Source organism: Papio anubis, chromosome 4 (genome assembly GCF_008728515.1).
Source record: "Papio anubis isolate 15944 chromosome 4, Panubis1.0, whole genome shotgun sequence".
NCBI classification, from domain to species: domain Eukaryota; kingdom Metazoa; phylum Chordata; class Mammalia; order Primates; family Cercopithecidae; genus Papio; species Papio anubis.
Genome location: NC_044979.1, coordinates 135,507,248 through 135,524,167, shown reverse-complemented (window position 1 = coordinate 135,524,167; position 16,920 = coordinate 135,507,248). Strand labels below are relative to the sequence as shown.

Genomic DNA, 16,920 nt, shown 5'->3' with positions numbered 1-16,920 from the left:
CTTGAACTCCTAGACTCAAGTGGTCCACCTGCCTCGGCCTCCCAAAGTGCTGGGATTACAGGCACGAGCCACTGTGCTCAGTCACAAACACAGATCTTGAAGGCATCATGGAGTTGTGTTCAGAAGGGGCCTGGGTAGAAGTCTCTGCATTGTCCTGTGCTTGCTGTGTGGCCTTGGGCAGGTCGCTTGCCCTCTCTGGGCCTCATTCCTCATTGCTATGCTGAGAGCTGTTAGGAAGCCCTAGGAAGAGCAGCTTTGAGGTTTTTTTTGTTTGTTTGTTTTTTCTGAGACAGAGTTTTGCTCTTGTTGCCCAGGCTGGAGTGCAATGGCGCAATCTCGGCTCACCGCAACCTCTGTCTCTTGGGTTCAAGCGATTCTCCTGCCTCAGCCTCCTGAGTAGCTGAGATTACAGGCATGCACCACCATGCCCGGCTAATTTTGTATTTTTAGTAGAGACAGAGTTTCTCCATGTTGGTCAGGCTGGTCTCAAACTCCCAACCTCAGGTGATCCGCCTGCCTGGGCCTCCCAAAGTTTTGGGATTATGGGCGTGAGCCACCATGCCTGGCCCAGCTTTGACCTCCTATGTGTGGCTGTAAGGTGGAGTGGACCTATGTCTCTCCCCTGTGCTGTCTTGACAGGTGTGTGGCTGAGTGTGTCTCCTTGAGGGCAGCCCTGGATGCCTGGACATTCCACATCCAGGGGCAGTCCTGGGAGTGGGAATTGGGCCTCTGGCCCCCAATGTTGAGGCCTGTGATGAGAACGGGGTCAACAGCAAAGGGAGCCCACTTTCCCCCTCTCCTTTCCTTCCTCCCCACAGGTTGTTCCTTGTGGTAGGTGTCTGTTCCCCGCAGTGATGAAAACAGTGTTGTCGGCTGGGCGTGGAGGCTCACACCTGTAATCCCAGCACTTTGGGAGGCTGAAGTGGGCGGATCAGTTGCGGCCAGGAGTTTGAGACCAGTCTGGCCAACATGGCAAAACCCCGTCTCTACTAAAAATACAAAAATTTTGTATTGAGGTTGCATGCCCAGTGGCGCATGCCTGTAATCCCAGCTACTTGGGAAGCTGAGGCAGGAGAATCGCTTGAACCCGGGAGGCAAAGGCTTCAGTGAGCCGAGATCACGCCACTGCACTCCAACCTGGGCACCAGAGCGAGACTCTGTCAAAAAGAAAGACGGAGAGAGAGAGGGAGGGAGGGAGGGAGGGAGGAAGGGGAAGGGGAAGGGGAAGGGGAAAGGAAGGAAGAAAGGAAAGAAAACAGTGTTGTCACTCACATCCCCGGGCCACCCTGTCCTTTATTTTATTTCCCCCCACCCTGAGGAGGAAGGGTGTTGCCTTAAACACTCCCATTCTGGAGTTATTTGTGGTTTTTCCTAGAGTGCAGGACAGCAGGTTGGGAGGTCTAGAGTTTTCCAGGACTGTGGACCATTTTGATGGCCTCACCTCTGGACTCTGGGCCATTCTGATGGCCTCGCCTCTTCTCTGCTGTTGCTCACTCGGTGAATCCTGTTGCTCTGGGCAAAGCCGGGTCAGCCGCCTCTTTCCCTCCCCTGCAGGAAGGTGGAGGATCTGCAGTTCCGCGTGGAGGAGGAGTCCATCACCAAGGGAGACCTGGAGGTAACAGAGGCCCCTTCCCTGGGCACTCTTAGCACCAGTGCCTGGCCCTTGCTAGGGCAGATGGTCATGAGGTCCAGCAGCAACTCCAGGACCCTGGGGGAAGGGGCTGGTCACGGGGAAATGGGGAAGGATCAAAGGTCTAGTGTCTGAGGTGTGAGTGGCTCAGCCCCAGGATTCCCCCAGGGAAGCTGTGCTCCCCATGTCAGCAGCTGGATGGGGTGGGCAGGATGAACCCAGGGCAGGGCAGATGGAGGGCTGGGCCCCAGGATAGAGTGGCTGAGGTCTCCTGTCCCTTCTTCTTAGGCAATAGCCCTAAAGGTGCCCCTTCGTTCATCTTGGATTCCAGGTAAAATTTTGGCTGAAAGTAGCTTGCTGAGTCACAGAATTTGTAGGTAGGAAAACTGAGGCTCAGAGACCAATGGAGCTGGGCGTGGTGGCTCACACCTATAATCCCAGCACTTCAGGAGGCCAAGGCAGAGGATTACTTGAGCCCAGGAGTTCAAGACCAGCCTGGGCAACATAGCAATACCCCATCTCTACAAAAAATTTAAAAAGTTAGCCGAGCTTGGTTATGTGCACCTGTGGTCCCAGCTACTTGGGGAGGCTGAGGCTAGAGGATCGCTTGAGTCTGGGAGATGGAGGCTCCAGTGAGCTATGATTGCACCTGTTTTGTTTGTTTGTTTGTTTTTTGGTTTTTTGGTTTTTGGTTTTGCTTTGTTTGTTTTTTTTTTTTGTGAGACTGTCTCAAAAAAAAAAAAAAAAAAAAAAAATGGATGTTGGGGCACAACCCGGCGCCAGAGCCTCAGCCCAGCTCGGCATGTTCTAATTAAGTTTCCCTCTTAGCCAAGGGGCAGGCCATGTGGTTGCTCCTGGCTGACTTTTCCATTGGCAGCTGCTCTCCTGCAGGGGTTGGATGGGGTTGTGCGAAAAGCACCTGTGTTTGCCAGGAACAGAGACCCCCTGTACCAGCTGCAGTCAACATGGGGGCTTACTGAAGGGCTGTAGGAAAGGTCACAGCAGGGCAGGCCGTTCAGGGGACTGAAGCCAGAAGCAGCATCAGGAGCTAAGCCCATCCATGTGCCCTTGCTCAGGGCCTCCCTCCCATCTGTGTCTGGGGTCAGGCTCCTGTCTGTTTCCCACTGTGTCTCCCGGCTTGCTCTTCTCCCAGCCCCGCCCACTACCTACCAACTGTCATCCAGAGAGGCTCTGATTGGTCCTAGTGGTAGCCAATGGGCTGGCTGGCTCTGGATAGGGGTCCACCCCGGATCCAATCGGCCCTGGCTGGGAGAGGCAGAGGGCGGGACAGACAGTGACAGACAGCTAATTCAGTCCAAAGCGTTGCAGAATCCCCACTTGACGTTTTATTGTACCAAACTGAATTGTGATCATATTCATGGCAACCAGAAGGCAAAATGACCAAAGTCCCACTCATCCCTTCATCCCCACCCTTTTTTTTTTTTTTTTTTTTGGAGACAGGATCTCACTCTGTTGCCCAGGCTGGAGTACAGTGGCATGATCTGGGCTCACTGAAGCCTCCACTTCCTGGGCTCAAGTGAGGCTTTGCCTCAGCCTCTCAAGTAGCTGGGACTACAAGCGTGTGTCCCCACACCCGGCTAATTTTTTTTTTTTTTTTTTTTTTTTTTTAGAGGCGGGGTCTCGCTATGTTGCCCAAGTAGGTCTCAAACTCCTAGGCTCAAGCAATTCTCCTGCCCCGGCCTCCCAAAGGGCTGGGATTACATGCGTGAGCCATCACATCTGGCCTCCACCCATCTTAAAAGTCAGAAATAAAAACCAGAGCCCCTCCTTGACCTCCTGGTCCCCTCCAGCTTTATCGCCCCACCTCTCTGCCTGTCTTTATTGCAGAACTCTCCAGGAGTTTATCAGGCTCATGGTCTTCCCTCCTGTCCACACTCCCCCAGCTGCACAATGAGAAGGCCCCATTCCAACTCCCCCGCCTCTTCTGCTGGCTGCTCCTCCTTCCTGTTCTCTGAACACTGGCCCATCCAAGAGCTCAGTCCCAGGCCCTTCACGTCTTGTCCACACTCACCCTGAGAGCTTCCAGACTGTGGCCTTCGTGCCCTGGATGAGCCCCTATGAGTCCCACGGTCTTCCCCAAGCTCCCTCTACCATGCCCACTTGACATCTCCACCCAATTGAGGAAGGAGTAAGCACCTGTATCAATTTCCTGGGGCTGCAGTAACGCACGGCCGCAAATGTGTGGCTTAAAACAACACAAACATATGCCCTCGCAGTTCTGGAAGCCAGAAGTCTAAAATCAAGGCTGGGCATGGTGGCTTATGCCTATAATCCCAACACTTTGGGAGGCCAAAGCGGGCGGATCACTTGAGGTCAGGAGTTCTAGACCAGCCTGGCCAACGTGGTGAAATATTGTCTCTACTAAAAATACAAAATTAGTTGGGCATGGTGGTGGGCGCCTGTAATCCCAGCTACTCTGGAGGCTGAGGCAGGGGAATCACTTGAACTCGGGAGGCGGAGGTTACGGTGAGCCGAGATTGCACCACTGCACTTCAGCCTGGACAGCAGATGAGACTCCTTCTCAAAAAAAGGAAAAAAAAAAAAAGTCTGAAATCAAGGTGTTGGTGAATCTATTCCAATCTACCTTCCAGTAGGATTGCCAGCAGCTTTTGGTGCTCCTTGGCCTGTATAACTGCATCAGGCCAGTCCCTGCCTCCTGTCACTTTGCCACCTTCCCTTTGTGGCACTTCACTTGACCATCTTATGGAGACAGCAGTCACTGGATTTAGGGCCCACTCTAATCCAATCCTAATCCAATATGACCTCATTTTAACTAACTACATGTGCAAGACCCTATTCCAAACAAGGTCACATTCGTTCTTTATTTTGTTTGATTTTTATAGAGATGGGATCTCACTATATTGTCCAGGCGGGTCTCAAATTTCTGAGCTCAAGCGATCCTCCCACCCTAGCCTCTCAAAATTCTGGGATTATAGGTGTGAACCACCATGGCTGGCTAAGGTCACATCCTGAGGTTCTGAGTGGGCATGAAATTTAAGAGGACACTATTCAACCCAGGACTGCAGCCCAAATGGAACATGTCCTAACTACATCTATCCAGGCCTCCCCTAACACCACCCCCCTTACAGTTCCCATCTCAGGAATTGGCCCCCAAATCCACACAGTTGGCTGGGCATGGTGGCTCACGCCTGTAATCCCAGTGCTTTGGGAGCCTGATACAAGAAGATTGCTTGAGCCCAGGAGTTTGAGACGAGCCTGGGCAACATAGCAAGACCCTGTTTCTACAAAAAATATAAAAAAATAAGGCAGGCATGGTGGCACATGCTTGTAATCCAAGCACTTTGGGAAGCCAGGGTGGGAGGATTGATTAAGCCCAGGAGTTTGAGACCAGCCTGGGCAACATAGGGAAACCTTGTCTCTACCAACAATGGAAAAATTATCCAGGTATGGTAATGCATACCTATGGTCCCAGCTACTTGGGAGGCTGAAGTGAGAGGATCGCTTGAGCCCGGACAGCTGAGGCTGCAGTGAGCTGTGATCACACCACTGCACTCCAGCCCGGGCAACAAAGCAAGAGCAAGACCTTGTCTCAAAAAGTAAAGGCCGGGCGTGGTGGCTCACGTCTGTAATCGCAGCACTTTGGGAGGCCAAGGCGGGCGGATCATGAGGTCAGGAGTTTGAGACCAGCCTGACCAACATAGTGAAACCCCATCTCTACTAAAAATACAAAAAATTAGCCGGGCGTGGTGGTGGGCGCCTGTAATCCCAGCTACCCAGGAGGCTGAGATAGGAGAATTGCTTGAACCTGGGAGGCGGAGCTTGCAGTGAGCTGAGATTGCATCATTGCACTCCAGCCTGGGCGACAGTGCGAGACTCGTCTCAAAAATAAATAAATAAATAAAAATAAAATAAAAGTTAAACAATTTAAAAAATAGAAAACAAAAAATTCCTTTTGACCTTGTCTCCAAAATGATGCACATCCCCACAGCTGCTTCCCTGGGCCAGGCCCCAGCACCATGCCATAGACAGCCCTCTCCTTAGTCTTCTGTTCCTCCAAAGTCCATTCTCCACACTGAATCTAGTCTTTTTTTTAAATATCTTTTTCATTTTTAATGTTGGAAAATTTTAAGCCTATACAAAAATAGAGAAGACAGTATAATGACCTTTCATTTACTCATCACTCAGCTTCAACGGTTACCAACTCACCGCCAGTCTTATTTCAGGCATGCCCTGACCCAGGGCCCCCCCCCACATCCCAGACGTCATATGGCCAAATATTTTAAAAATGTAAATCAGACCGGGTGTGGTGGCTCACACCTGCAATCTCAATACTTGGGAGGTAGAGGTGGGAGGGTTACTTGAGGCCAGGAGTTAGAGACCAGTCTGGGCAGCATAGTGAGACCCCATCTCCACAAAAATTAAAGTATTCTGACTGGGTGCAGTGGCTCACGCCTATCATCCCAGCACTTTGGGAGGCCAAGGCAGGTGGATCACTTGAGGTCAGGAGATTCAGACCAGCCTGGCCAACATGGTGAAACCCTGTCTCTACTAAAAATACAAAAATTAGCTGGGCGTGGTGGTGGGCACCAGTAATCCCAGCTACTCAGGAAGCTGAGGCAGGAGAATCACTTGAGGCCAGGAGGCGGAGGTTGCAGTGAACCAAGATCATGCAACTGCACTCCAGCCTGGGCAACAGAGTGAGACTCTGTCTCAGAAACAAGTAGAAACAAAGAAACAAAATAAATAAAATAAAAAATTCACCAGGCATGGTAGCACATGCCTGTAGTCCCAGCTACTTGGGAGGCTGAGGCAGGAGGATCCTCTGAGTCCAGGAGGTTGAGGCTACAGTGAGCTATGATGGCGCCACTGCATTCCAGCCTGGGTGACAGAGCAAGACCCCATCTCTAACAATAAATAAATAAAAAGTTTAAAAATATGGCTGGGTGTGGTGGCTCACGCCTGTAATCCCAGCACTTTGGGAAGCCAAGGTGGGTGGATCATTCGAGGTCAGGAACTCCAAACCAGCCTGGCTAACATGGAGAAACCCCATCTCTACTAAAAATACAAAAATTAGCTGGGCGTGGTGGCACTCACCTGTAATTCCAGCTACTTGGGAGGCTGAGGCAGGAGAATCGCTTGAACCCAGGAGGCTGAGGTTGCTGAGCCAGGCTTCCACCACTGCACTCCAGCCTGGGTGACAGAGCGAGACTCTGCCTCGAAAAAAATAATAATAATTTAAAAATAAAAATGTAAATCAGATCCTGCCCCTTTCCTGCTGACACATCTAGCACTGTGACATTTAATATCATCTAGGCTCTGTAGAGTGGGCCAGAGAAGCAGAGAAGACCCCCAGGGCCCAACCCCCCCCCCCCCCCCCTACCATGTGTCCCAGCCCTGTCTCACACCCCTGCCCCTAAGTTATCATACACCAGGCTTTTCTGTTTCTGGAACACCAGAAGTTGTGTCTTGCCTCTGAGCTTTTCTACACGCTAGTTCCCCTGCCTGAAACACTTGCGCCTCTTCCTCTGGCGCCTGCCTTGTACAAGGAGTCTTTCTTGTCCTTCAGGACTCACTGGTAAATTACATGTTTCCTCTATTTCACCTTCATTCCAGTTACTCTCTCCCCAGTGCTCTGTTCATAGTGCAAATCACAATCTGGAGTGATCTTCACTGTTCTTTTATGGTTTGCATCCCCCTCCACCCCCAGAATATAAACCCTTTGAGGGGCCAGGCGTGGTGACTCATATCTGTAATCCCAGCACTTTGGGAGGGTGAGGCGGGCAGATCACCTGAGGTCAGGGGTTGGAGATCAGCCAACATGGTGAAACCCCATCTCTACTCAAAAATACAAAAATTAGCTGGGCGTGATGGTAGGCACCTATAATCCCAGCTACTTGGGAGGCTGAGGCTGGAGAATCACTTGAACCTGGTAGGTGGAGGTTGCAGTGAGCCGAGATTGCACCACTGCATTCCAGCCTGGGTGAAAGAGGGAAACTCTGTCTCAACAAAAAAAAGAAAGAAAGTGAGAGGAGGAGTCCTTTGGAGTGGGACCAAATGAAGTTGCCCTTGAAACTGGGAAGCTGGAGACTTTTTCTTGCCTGTGCGGGCTACTGGTTCAGTGCGTAGGATCATGCACCATCTATGAGGGTTCCAGGCAGGGCTGTTGTCCCCACCGACGGGGATGGGGTGGCTGGGATGGAGCTTGTGATTTTCTGGAAGAGACAGGCTGACTTCTTGTTGGCACTGGAACACACTGCCAGGAGGGAGGCGGGAGAGGCGGGGGAGGGAGGGAGAGGAGAGAAAGAGGGAGGGAGGGAGATGGGGGTGGGGTGGGGAGAAAGAAGAGAAAGTGGGAAGGAGAGGGGAGAGAGAGAAACGGAAGGAGAGAGGAGAGGAGAGAGAGAACCTTTTTTTGTTGTTCCTTAAGGAAAATTCAAGAAATAAAATAGGCCAAAGGACATAATCATCTCAATGTCTCTTAATGAATTGCAGGAGTATTTCTAATCAGGTGGTGTCCGTTTACACCTTCACCAATAGACAAGCTTCCGGGGTTTTATTACAGGTTTCACACCTAGATGGTGTTTCGCTAAGCCCCGCCCCTTCAGAACTGCCCTGCAGCTGCTTTAACCCCTTCTCTCCCGGAGTATAAAGAGGACCCTCTGGCTTCTCCCTAAGATGAACTTGGGTTTCCAAACCGCTCCAAATGTCCTCACCCTCCCCAGCTTCCCTTCCAAGATCTGTTATGTGAAATGCAAAAGCCAGTCTTGACACCCTGAGAATGCTGGCCTTTGTCAGCAGATGAAGCGGATATTGTCGAGCTGGGACAAAAGTGCCCTTGTGATTTATGGAGACCAGGCGTCCTCTGTGGGGTCCGGGGGGGGTGGGCACCAATGGGGCCCGGCGGTGGGAGGCACAGCCCAGCCTCCACCAAGGAGGCTGGGGCCAAGAGAATCGCAAGGGCTCGGTACATTTTGGAAACATCTTTCGTGTTATGGGTTCTTGCACTTTTAGCACAGTCCTGGGGGGACGTCGAGCGGGAATCCCAGGGTCCTTTATTTATTCCTCATCCTGGGGGTCTCCTATGTACAGGATGCTTTGCCTACAACCAGTGACAGCCTGCAGGGGAACAGGAACAGGATGGGCCCCTCTCCAGGAGCAGGTCCTTGAAGACGGCCTTCAAGGTCAAGGGCTGCTAGTTGGGGGTGGGGGGGTGACAGAAAAGAAGCGAGGTGCCCATTGCTACCCCAAGTAGGGGCTGGCGAGGGAGGATGGCTGCAGCCCACCCCCCGCCCTGCACTGACCCAGCCGGGACACAGCAAGGGGTGGGCATCAGGCCCCACACCCCTCGCCTCCCCAGACTCTCTCTTTCCCTGAGCAATTCTGGCTCATGAATCTACTCTCCTCGCCTTGTTCACAGAAGATGACGCCTCCTCTCTCTCTCTCTCTCTTTCTTTCTCTCTCTCTCCGGCTTCTTCTTCCCTGTGCCCCCCTCCCTGCGTCCCCGCCCCCCACCCCCCACCGTGTCCACCCTGGGTGGACCAGACCCAGACGCAGCTGGAGCACGCGCGCATTGGGGAGCTGGAACAGAGCCTGCTACTGGAGAAGGCGCAGGCCGAGCGGCTGCTCCGAGAATTAGCGGACAACAGGGTAACCGCACCACCGCGCCACCGCACCCGCCTGGCCCGCCAGCCACCTTGCCCTTTGATGCCCTCTCCGGCTTCTCTGTTTCATTATTGACTCTCTTTCTTTAGCTGCTGTCATCTTTTTTTTTTTTTTCTTTTGCATCCCCTTGGAGGAGGGAAGTCAAGATTTAGAAATCTGCTTATGTGGCCGGGCGCGGTGGTTCACGCCTGTAATCCCAGCACTTTGGGAGGCCAAGGAGGGTGGATCACCTGAGGTCAGGAGTTCGAGACCAGCCTGGCCAACATGGTGAAACCCCATCTCTACTAAAAATACAAAAATTAGCTGGGCATGGTGGCTCATGCCCATGATCCCAGCTACTTGGGAGGCTGAGGCAGGAGAATCGCTTGAACCCAGAAGGTGGAGGTTGCAGTGAGCTGAGATCGTGCCACTGCACTCCAGCCTGGGCGACAAAGCAAGACTCTGCCTCAAAAACAAAACAAAACAAAAAGAAATGTGCGTATGTTCCCCAGCTCAGTGTTGCTTATTGGGGCGGAGTTGGGGGGGCGGGGGTGGTCTTTGTTTTTTGGGACTTGGCTCCCTAGCTCATGGCCCCAGCAGCTGAGAACGTCCTGTGAGACCCCCCAATCCCCCCGCCATGCATTGCCACGACAAAGTGTTGGGACCCTTGGGAATGTCCCTCCCCTATGGAGGCAGACCCAGAAACCACTGATCCATGCCTCCTGTCTCCCCAGCTGAGGAGGCTGGGGAGAGGAAAGAGGTCAGGAACTGCAAATCTCTTCCCAAATTCTCTCACCCAGAGAGCCTGAAACATGCGGGCAGGAGGGGCTGGGCTGAAGGACTTGGGGCTGAGGAAGTGGTGGGACTTTTGGGGGATTGGAGGTGTCCCCAGGGAATGGGGCTATGATGGGTTCCGAGCCATGGAACAGCTCTGCATGTGGGTGAGGCTTCCAGAGTCCTAGGGCATGGTTCTGAGTCCCTGCTCCAGGCCCCGCAGTCCCCTCCAGGCTTACCATGCACGCCTGGGACCCAGCACTCTGCAGGCATTCACATCCGAACAGCTGGCCAGCCCCCCAGCAGTCCCCTTAGAGGAAGCTAAAACAGGCAGCAAGTGATTACTGGAAAAGCGCCCAGTAAACACTATGTAGTGTGGAAGGAGCAGTGGTCAGTTTCTGCATGTTGGCCTCAGTGCACAAGTGGTTGTTTGCATGTGTGCAGGTGTCCGGAGACACACAGGGTCCATTTGCACACACTGGCCATTGCTCAGTGACCATGTGCTTGTACGGTACACACTCATGTGCATGAAGACTGAACGCACAAACTGACCCAGTCACCATGGATGGGCAGGAGCCCTCCAAATGCATCTTGAACTAGGGTTCAATCTGATGAAAACACAAAAACAGGGCTGGGCCTGGTGGCTCACACCTGTAATCCCAGCGCTTTGGGAGGCCAAAGTGGGTGAATCACCTGAGGTCATCTGAGGTCAGGAGTTCAAGACCAGCCTGACCAACATGGTGAAACCCCATTTCTATTAAAAATACAAAAATTAACTGGGCAGGGTGGTGCACACCTGTAGTCCCAGCTACTTGAGAGGCTGAAACAGGAGAATCATTTGAACCGGGAAGGTGGAGGTTGCAGTGAGCCGAGATCGCATCACTGCACTCCAGCCTGGGCAAGAGAGTGAGACTCCATCTCAAAAAAAACACAAAAACCAAAAAACAAAACAAAAATAGGTTTATTGAACTAAAGAATACCTTCAGAAATAAAATGTTTAAAGCTTGTAATAGATTTAAAGCTTGAAAATATCTCATTTTCGTATCTATGACCATCAACGTGATCAAGGTGGTTTTTTGGAGAATGGAGCCTCTAAGAGTTTTTTGCTGAAAGATGGGTCTGGGAGCACCCTGTTCTGCTTTAAGCATTAAACTGGACCCTTCTTGGCCTTTCATAAGCCATACGCCTGGCTGGGGACCTTCCTAGAGACAGGATATTACCACCAAAATTCGCTGGCCTCTGCTCCTCAAAATGAATGTTAACAACAACAAAATTTCTTAATAAAAATACAAAGCACTAACTCGGTTGGGCGTGGTGGCTCATGCCCATAGAGTCCCAGCTGCTCTTGAGGCTGAGGCAGGAAGATTGCTTGAGCCCAGCAATTTGAGGAGGTGCAGTGAGCTGTATTGATAGGCTGCACTCCAGCTTAAGGCAAGCATAAGCCTAGACCCGTAATCCTCGCTTCAAAAAGGCTGGGCGCTGTGGCTCACGCCTATAATCCCAACACTTTGGGAGGCCAAGGCGGGTCACTTGAGGCTTGGATTGAGACCAGCGAAGGCAAAAGGGTGACACACCATCTACACCAAAAAATACCAAAATTCCCCAGGTGCATGGTGGTGACCCCAGCCTTGGGAGGCTGAGGCAGGAGAATGGCTTGAACCTGGGAAGTGGAGGGTTACAGTGAGCTGAGATCATGCCACCATTCCAGCCTGTGTGACAGGCAAGGACTCAAAAAAAAAGAAAAGCTGTAACCTCAAATAGGTGGTTTCTTTTAACCACCAATTTGTCCAAGCCACCTAGTAGAGGAGCGGCGACAGCTGGCTCTGAATCTTTGGGGTACAGCCAGGGGAATCTTTCTGGATGCTGTGATGGGCAGGGCCTCTATGTCCAGCCCATACTCAGGAGGGAGTGGGGGCCTTTCCCTTCCCATGACCACCTGCTGGGGTTGGTGTCCTCTAGTGGAGGCCCCCCGACCCCCACCATTGTGCCCTCCTCACCTTCCAGCCAGCCAGCCCGCCCGCTGATCCCTGCCTCCCTCTCTCCCCGCAGCTGACCACAGTGGCGGAGAAGTCTCGGGTGCTGCAGCTGGAGGAGGAGCTCACCCTGCGCCGCGGTGAGATCGAGGAGCTCCAGCAGTGCCTGTTGCACTCAGGCCCCCCGCCCCCCGACCACCCCGACGCGGCCGAGACCCTGCGGCTGCGGGAGCGCCTGCTCTCGGCCAGCAAGGAGCACCAGAGGGAGAGCGGAGTGCTGCGGGATAAATACGAGAAGGCCCTGAAAGCCTACCAGGCGGAGGTGGACAAGCTCCGCGCGGCCAACGAGAAGTACGCACAGGAGGTGGCAGGCCTGAAGGACAAAGTTCAGCAGGCCACTAGCGAGAACATGGGGCTCATGGACAACTGGAAATCCAAACTGGACTCGCTGGCCTCGGACCACCAGAAGTCCCTGGAGGACCTCAAAGCCACCCTGAACTCGGGCCCAGGCGCCCAGCAGAAGGAGATCGGCGAGCTGAAGGCGGTGATGGAGGGTATCAAGATGGAGCACCAGCTGGAGCTGGGTAACTTGCAGGCCAAGCATGACCTGGAGACCGCCATGCACGTGAAGGAGAAGGAGGCCCTGCGGGAGAAGCTGCAGGAGGCCCAGGAGGAGCTGGCCGGGCTGCAGCGGCACTGGCGGGCCCAGCTGGAGGTGCAAGCCAGCCAGCACCGGTTGGAGCTGCAGGAGGCCCAGGACCAGCGCCGGGATGCCGAGCTGCGCGTGCACGAGCTGGAAAAGCTGGACGTGGAGTACCGGGGCCAGGCGCAGGCCATCGAGTTCCTCAAGGAGCAGATCTCGCTGGCCGAGAAGAAGATGCTGGACTACGAGCGGCTGCAGCGGGCAGAAGCCCAGAGCAAACAGGAGGCCGAGAGGTTGCGGGAGAAGCTCCTGGTGGCTGAGAACAGACTCCAGGCTGTGGAGACCCTGTGCTCCTCCCAGCACACCCACGTAGGCACCTGCCTGTCCTGCTGGGGTGGGAGGATCGGGCTGGGGAGGGCTTGGGCGTTTGCTGACTTCTGTTATATAGCCCAGGAAGCCATTTCCCTTGTCCCTGAGAGCATGCCTGGGGCAGTCAAGGAAGGGGTCACCTGGCCAAGGAGCTCCTTGGCCCTCTGTTAGAGGGGCAGCACGCCCCGGTGACCAGGGAGAACCGAAGCTGGTCTGAGCTGACCTGGCTGCGTCCCCCCGACAGAGCAGGCCTAGAGAGATGGGACCTCGGTGCAGAAAATGGGCTTTGATTTACCCACACATGTCTTAGGGTGCAGGGCTCCTGGGACCCGGGACCTCAGACGATGTGCCCTGGGGCTGGCACAGACCTGAAGGGAAATTCTGCCCATCCCCCCCCATCTCCAACTCAGAAGCTCACCTGGGGAACCAGCGGCAGCCCCCTTTCTGCCAGTCCTAACGAGACTTTAGCAATGGTGCCAACAAGTACTTCCCCAGAATGTGGGAGTTCCCAGAGTGGGGTCTGGAAGGCTAGAGGGGGTGGCCCTAAAGAGGTCGCTGTCATCAATGTCAATTTTGTTCCAAATCTAGAAATTCCTTAAGCATCTGCCCCTTCTTCCTTCAGCTGAACCCATCCTCCCAGCCCCTCTGAGGAGGTCAACACCCAGGTGGGCTGTGCCCACTCCACCAGGGCCAGGAAGGGCCTTTTGAGTGGCTCTGTGTACCACATCTTGTGCAGGCCCTGTGTGACTCCATTTCACCTTAACACCCTTAGATTGATACTGGCTGCATTTCACAGGTGAGCAAACCAAGACTTTCCCAGATCCCCAGCTGCTCAGTGGCAGAGATCTCCAACCCCACTGCCTGTGGGGCTGACAGAGGGTACCCAAGACGACAGGAATGAATTCATAGGAGGGATGGCTAGCAGCGGACTCTTGCCTGTATGCAAATTGTACTCAGGGATTGTTGAGTTTCCAGTTCCCCCACATACATTATTTTTATTTTTATTTTTATTTTTGAGATGGAGTTTCACTCTTGTTGCCCGGGCTGGAGTGCAGTGGTGTGATCTCGGCTCACTGCAACCTCCGCCTCCCAGGTTCAAGCAATTCTCCTGTCTCAGCCTCCCAAGTAGCTGCGATTACAGGTGTGCACCACCACGCCCAGCTAATTTTTATATTTTTAGTAGAGACGGGGTTTTGCCATGTAGTCCACGTTGGTCTCAAACTCCTGACTTCGGGTGATCCACCCTCCTCAGCCTCCCAAAGTGCTGGGATTACAGGCGTGAGCCACCATCCCTGGCTTTTTTTGGTTTTGTTTTTGAGACAGGTTCTTGCTCTGTCTCCCAGGTTGCAGTGCAGTGGCATGATCATGGCTCACTGCAGTCTCAACCTCCCAGATTTGAGCGAGCCTCCCACTTCAGCCTCCCAAGTCACTGGGACCACAGGTGTGCCCCACCATACCCAGCTAATTTTTATAGTTTTTGTAGAGACAGGGTTTCACCATGTTGCCCAGGCTGGTCTCGAACTCCTAGGCTCAAGCCATCTGCCTGCCTTTGCCTCCCAAAGTGCTGGGATTACAGGGAGGAGGTACTGCACCTGGCCACCCTCATGTATATTCAAACCAGGATTTAGGGCCGGGTGTGGTGGCTCACACCTATAATCCCAGCATTTCGAGAGGCTGAGGCAGGAGGATTGCTTCAGGCCAGGAGTTTGAGACCAGCCTGGAAAACACAGTTAGACCCCATCCCTACAAAAATAAAACATTAGCCAAGTACAGTGGTAGTGTACCTGTAGTCCCCAGCTACACTGGAGGCTGAGGCAAGAGGATCACTTGAGCCTAGGGATTTGAGGCTGCAGTGAGCTATGATTGTACCACTGCACTCCAGCCGGGCACGGTGGCTCAAGCCTGTAATCCCAGCACTTTGGGAGACCGAGACGGGCGGATCACGAGGTCAGGAGATCGAGACCATCCTGGCTAACACGGCAAAACCCCGTCTCTATTAAAAAATAAAAAAATTAGCTGGTGTGGTGGCGGGCACCTGTAGTCCCAGCTGCTCGGGAGGCTGAGGCAGGAGAATGGCGTAAACCCGGGAGGCGGAGCTTGCAGTGAGCTGAGATCCGGCCACTGCACTCCAGCCTGGGTGACAGAGCGAGACTCTGTCTCAAAAAAAAAAAAAAAAGAAAAGAAACAAAAAAACCCGGAATGTAGCATGTGGGCAATAAGTTCTCAGGACTTCTGATTCCAGGGTGCTTTTTGTCTAAAAGGAAATCTTTCTGCATCATGCCTTGAGGTCCATTGCAACAGCCTTCCTGCCCCTTCTCCCAGGGGGGGAATTTTTTTTTTTTTTTTTCTTAAGCAATTGCTCTCCCAGGATCCTGGGCTGAAAGGAAAGGAAGAAACCCAAATTAGCTTATGTGCACATGGCCTGATTAGCTGCTCAGGGCAGGCAGAAACAGCCTGCAACTCAGAAACTGAATTCCCTGAGCAGGGAGGTTTGAGGCTGCTGTGATTCCACAGAGCATGGGGGACAGAGGCCTGAAGACGCCTCCCCCAGCCACTGCCCTTCACTCACAGGTGCCCTTGGGCCAAGGAGTAGTAGTGACCTCAGAAAGCCCATCTATTGGCCAGGCACAGTGGCTCACAGCTGTAATCCCAGCTACTCAGGACGCTGAGGCACCAGGATGGCTTGAACCCGGGAGGTGGAGGTTGCAGTGAGCTGAGATCGTGCCACTGCACTCTGGCCTGGGCAACAGAGGGAGACTCCGTCTGGAAAAAATGAAAGCCCATCTGTTGATTTTCTACACACACTGGGGCTTCAGTCTAAATGCATATGTCCCCACGTTCAGAGGTTTAGGTCTAAGGACAACTGGATTTTTGGTCCATGTAGTAAATATGGGAATTTAAAAAATTATTTTAGTGGCCGGGCATGGTGGCTCACGCCTGTAATCCCAGCACTTTGGGAGGCCAAGGCGGGCAGATCACGAGGTCAGGAGTTTGAGACCAACCTGGCCAACATAGTGAAACCCCGTCTCTACTAAAAATACAAAAAGTTAGCCAGGTGTGGTGGCGGGTGCCTGTAGTCCCAGCTACTCAGGAGGCTGAGGCAGGAGAATCGCTTCACAATCTAGGAGGCAGAAGTTGCAGTGAGCCGAGATCATACCACTGCACTCCAGCCTGGGCGACAGAGTGAGACTCCTTCTCAAAAAATAATAATAAAATTTTTAAAAACCACAAAAATTAGCTGGGTGTGGTGGCGGGCGCCTGTAATCCCAGCTACTCAGGAGGCTGAGGCAGGAGAATCGCTTAAACCCGGGAAGCGAAGGTTACAGTGAGCCGAGATTGAGCCACTGCACTCTAGCCTGGACATCAGGGCAAGACTCCATCTCAAAAAAAAAAAAAAAAATTGAGTGTGTTCCTCATTACTGCATCGTATATAAATTATGATCCAAGGGGCTTAGTTCATTACAACTAATTGAGACTCAAATGGGACTTGGGATGTATGAACAGAAGTATGAGGGGCAGGATGATGGAGATGACTGCCTACTCAGCTCTGTGCTGCCCTGATCTGCAGTGGCAGACTCTGGCTGGCTCAGAGGACAGCCAGCCTGGGCAGGAGACTGGAAACTCCTGCCAAGAGTGGCAGGGAGCCTACTGGTTGTGTTTTGACTTTTGTCATAGTGATGTGTGCCAGGCTGATTTTTTTTTTTTAATCGGTCTTTTCTTCTTTGGCCTCTGAGTTTATTATTAAAAAGAAATGTTGGAGAGAAAGAAGCTAGCATTTAATAAAGTCCCTCCAGGAGGTGGCCCCAAGCACACTGTGCACACACTAACCCAAAGCAGCCAATGTTTGTTTGATGGATGGGAAACTGAGTCCAGAAGTCTTGTCTCGGAGACAGAGAAACGAATTCCCA

The 16,920-nt window shown here is 52.9% G+C and overlaps 1 protein-coding gene across 6 annotated transcripts in view; it reads left to right on the top strand.

The window, feature by feature from the left end:
- The window catches only part of CLIP2 (CAP-Gly domain containing linker protein 2), a 112,174-nt gene that overhangs the window by 70,945 nt on the left and 24,309 nt on the right, over window positions 1-16,920 (top strand). For 5 of the 6 annotated variants that reach the window (XM_031665468.1, XM_031665469.1, XM_031665471.1 and 2 more), the window contains 3 exons: window positions 1,555-1,615; window positions 9,155-9,259; window positions 12,077-13,012. In XM_031665468.1, the coding sequence (XP_031521328.1) occupies window positions 1,555-1,615; window positions 9,155-9,259; window positions 12,077-13,012 (1,102 nt within the window). The remainder of the gene's footprint in view (window positions 1-1,554; window positions 1,616-9,154; window positions 9,260-12,076; window positions 13,013-16,920) is intronic. The other variant, XM_031665473.1, reaches the window with a different exon arrangement.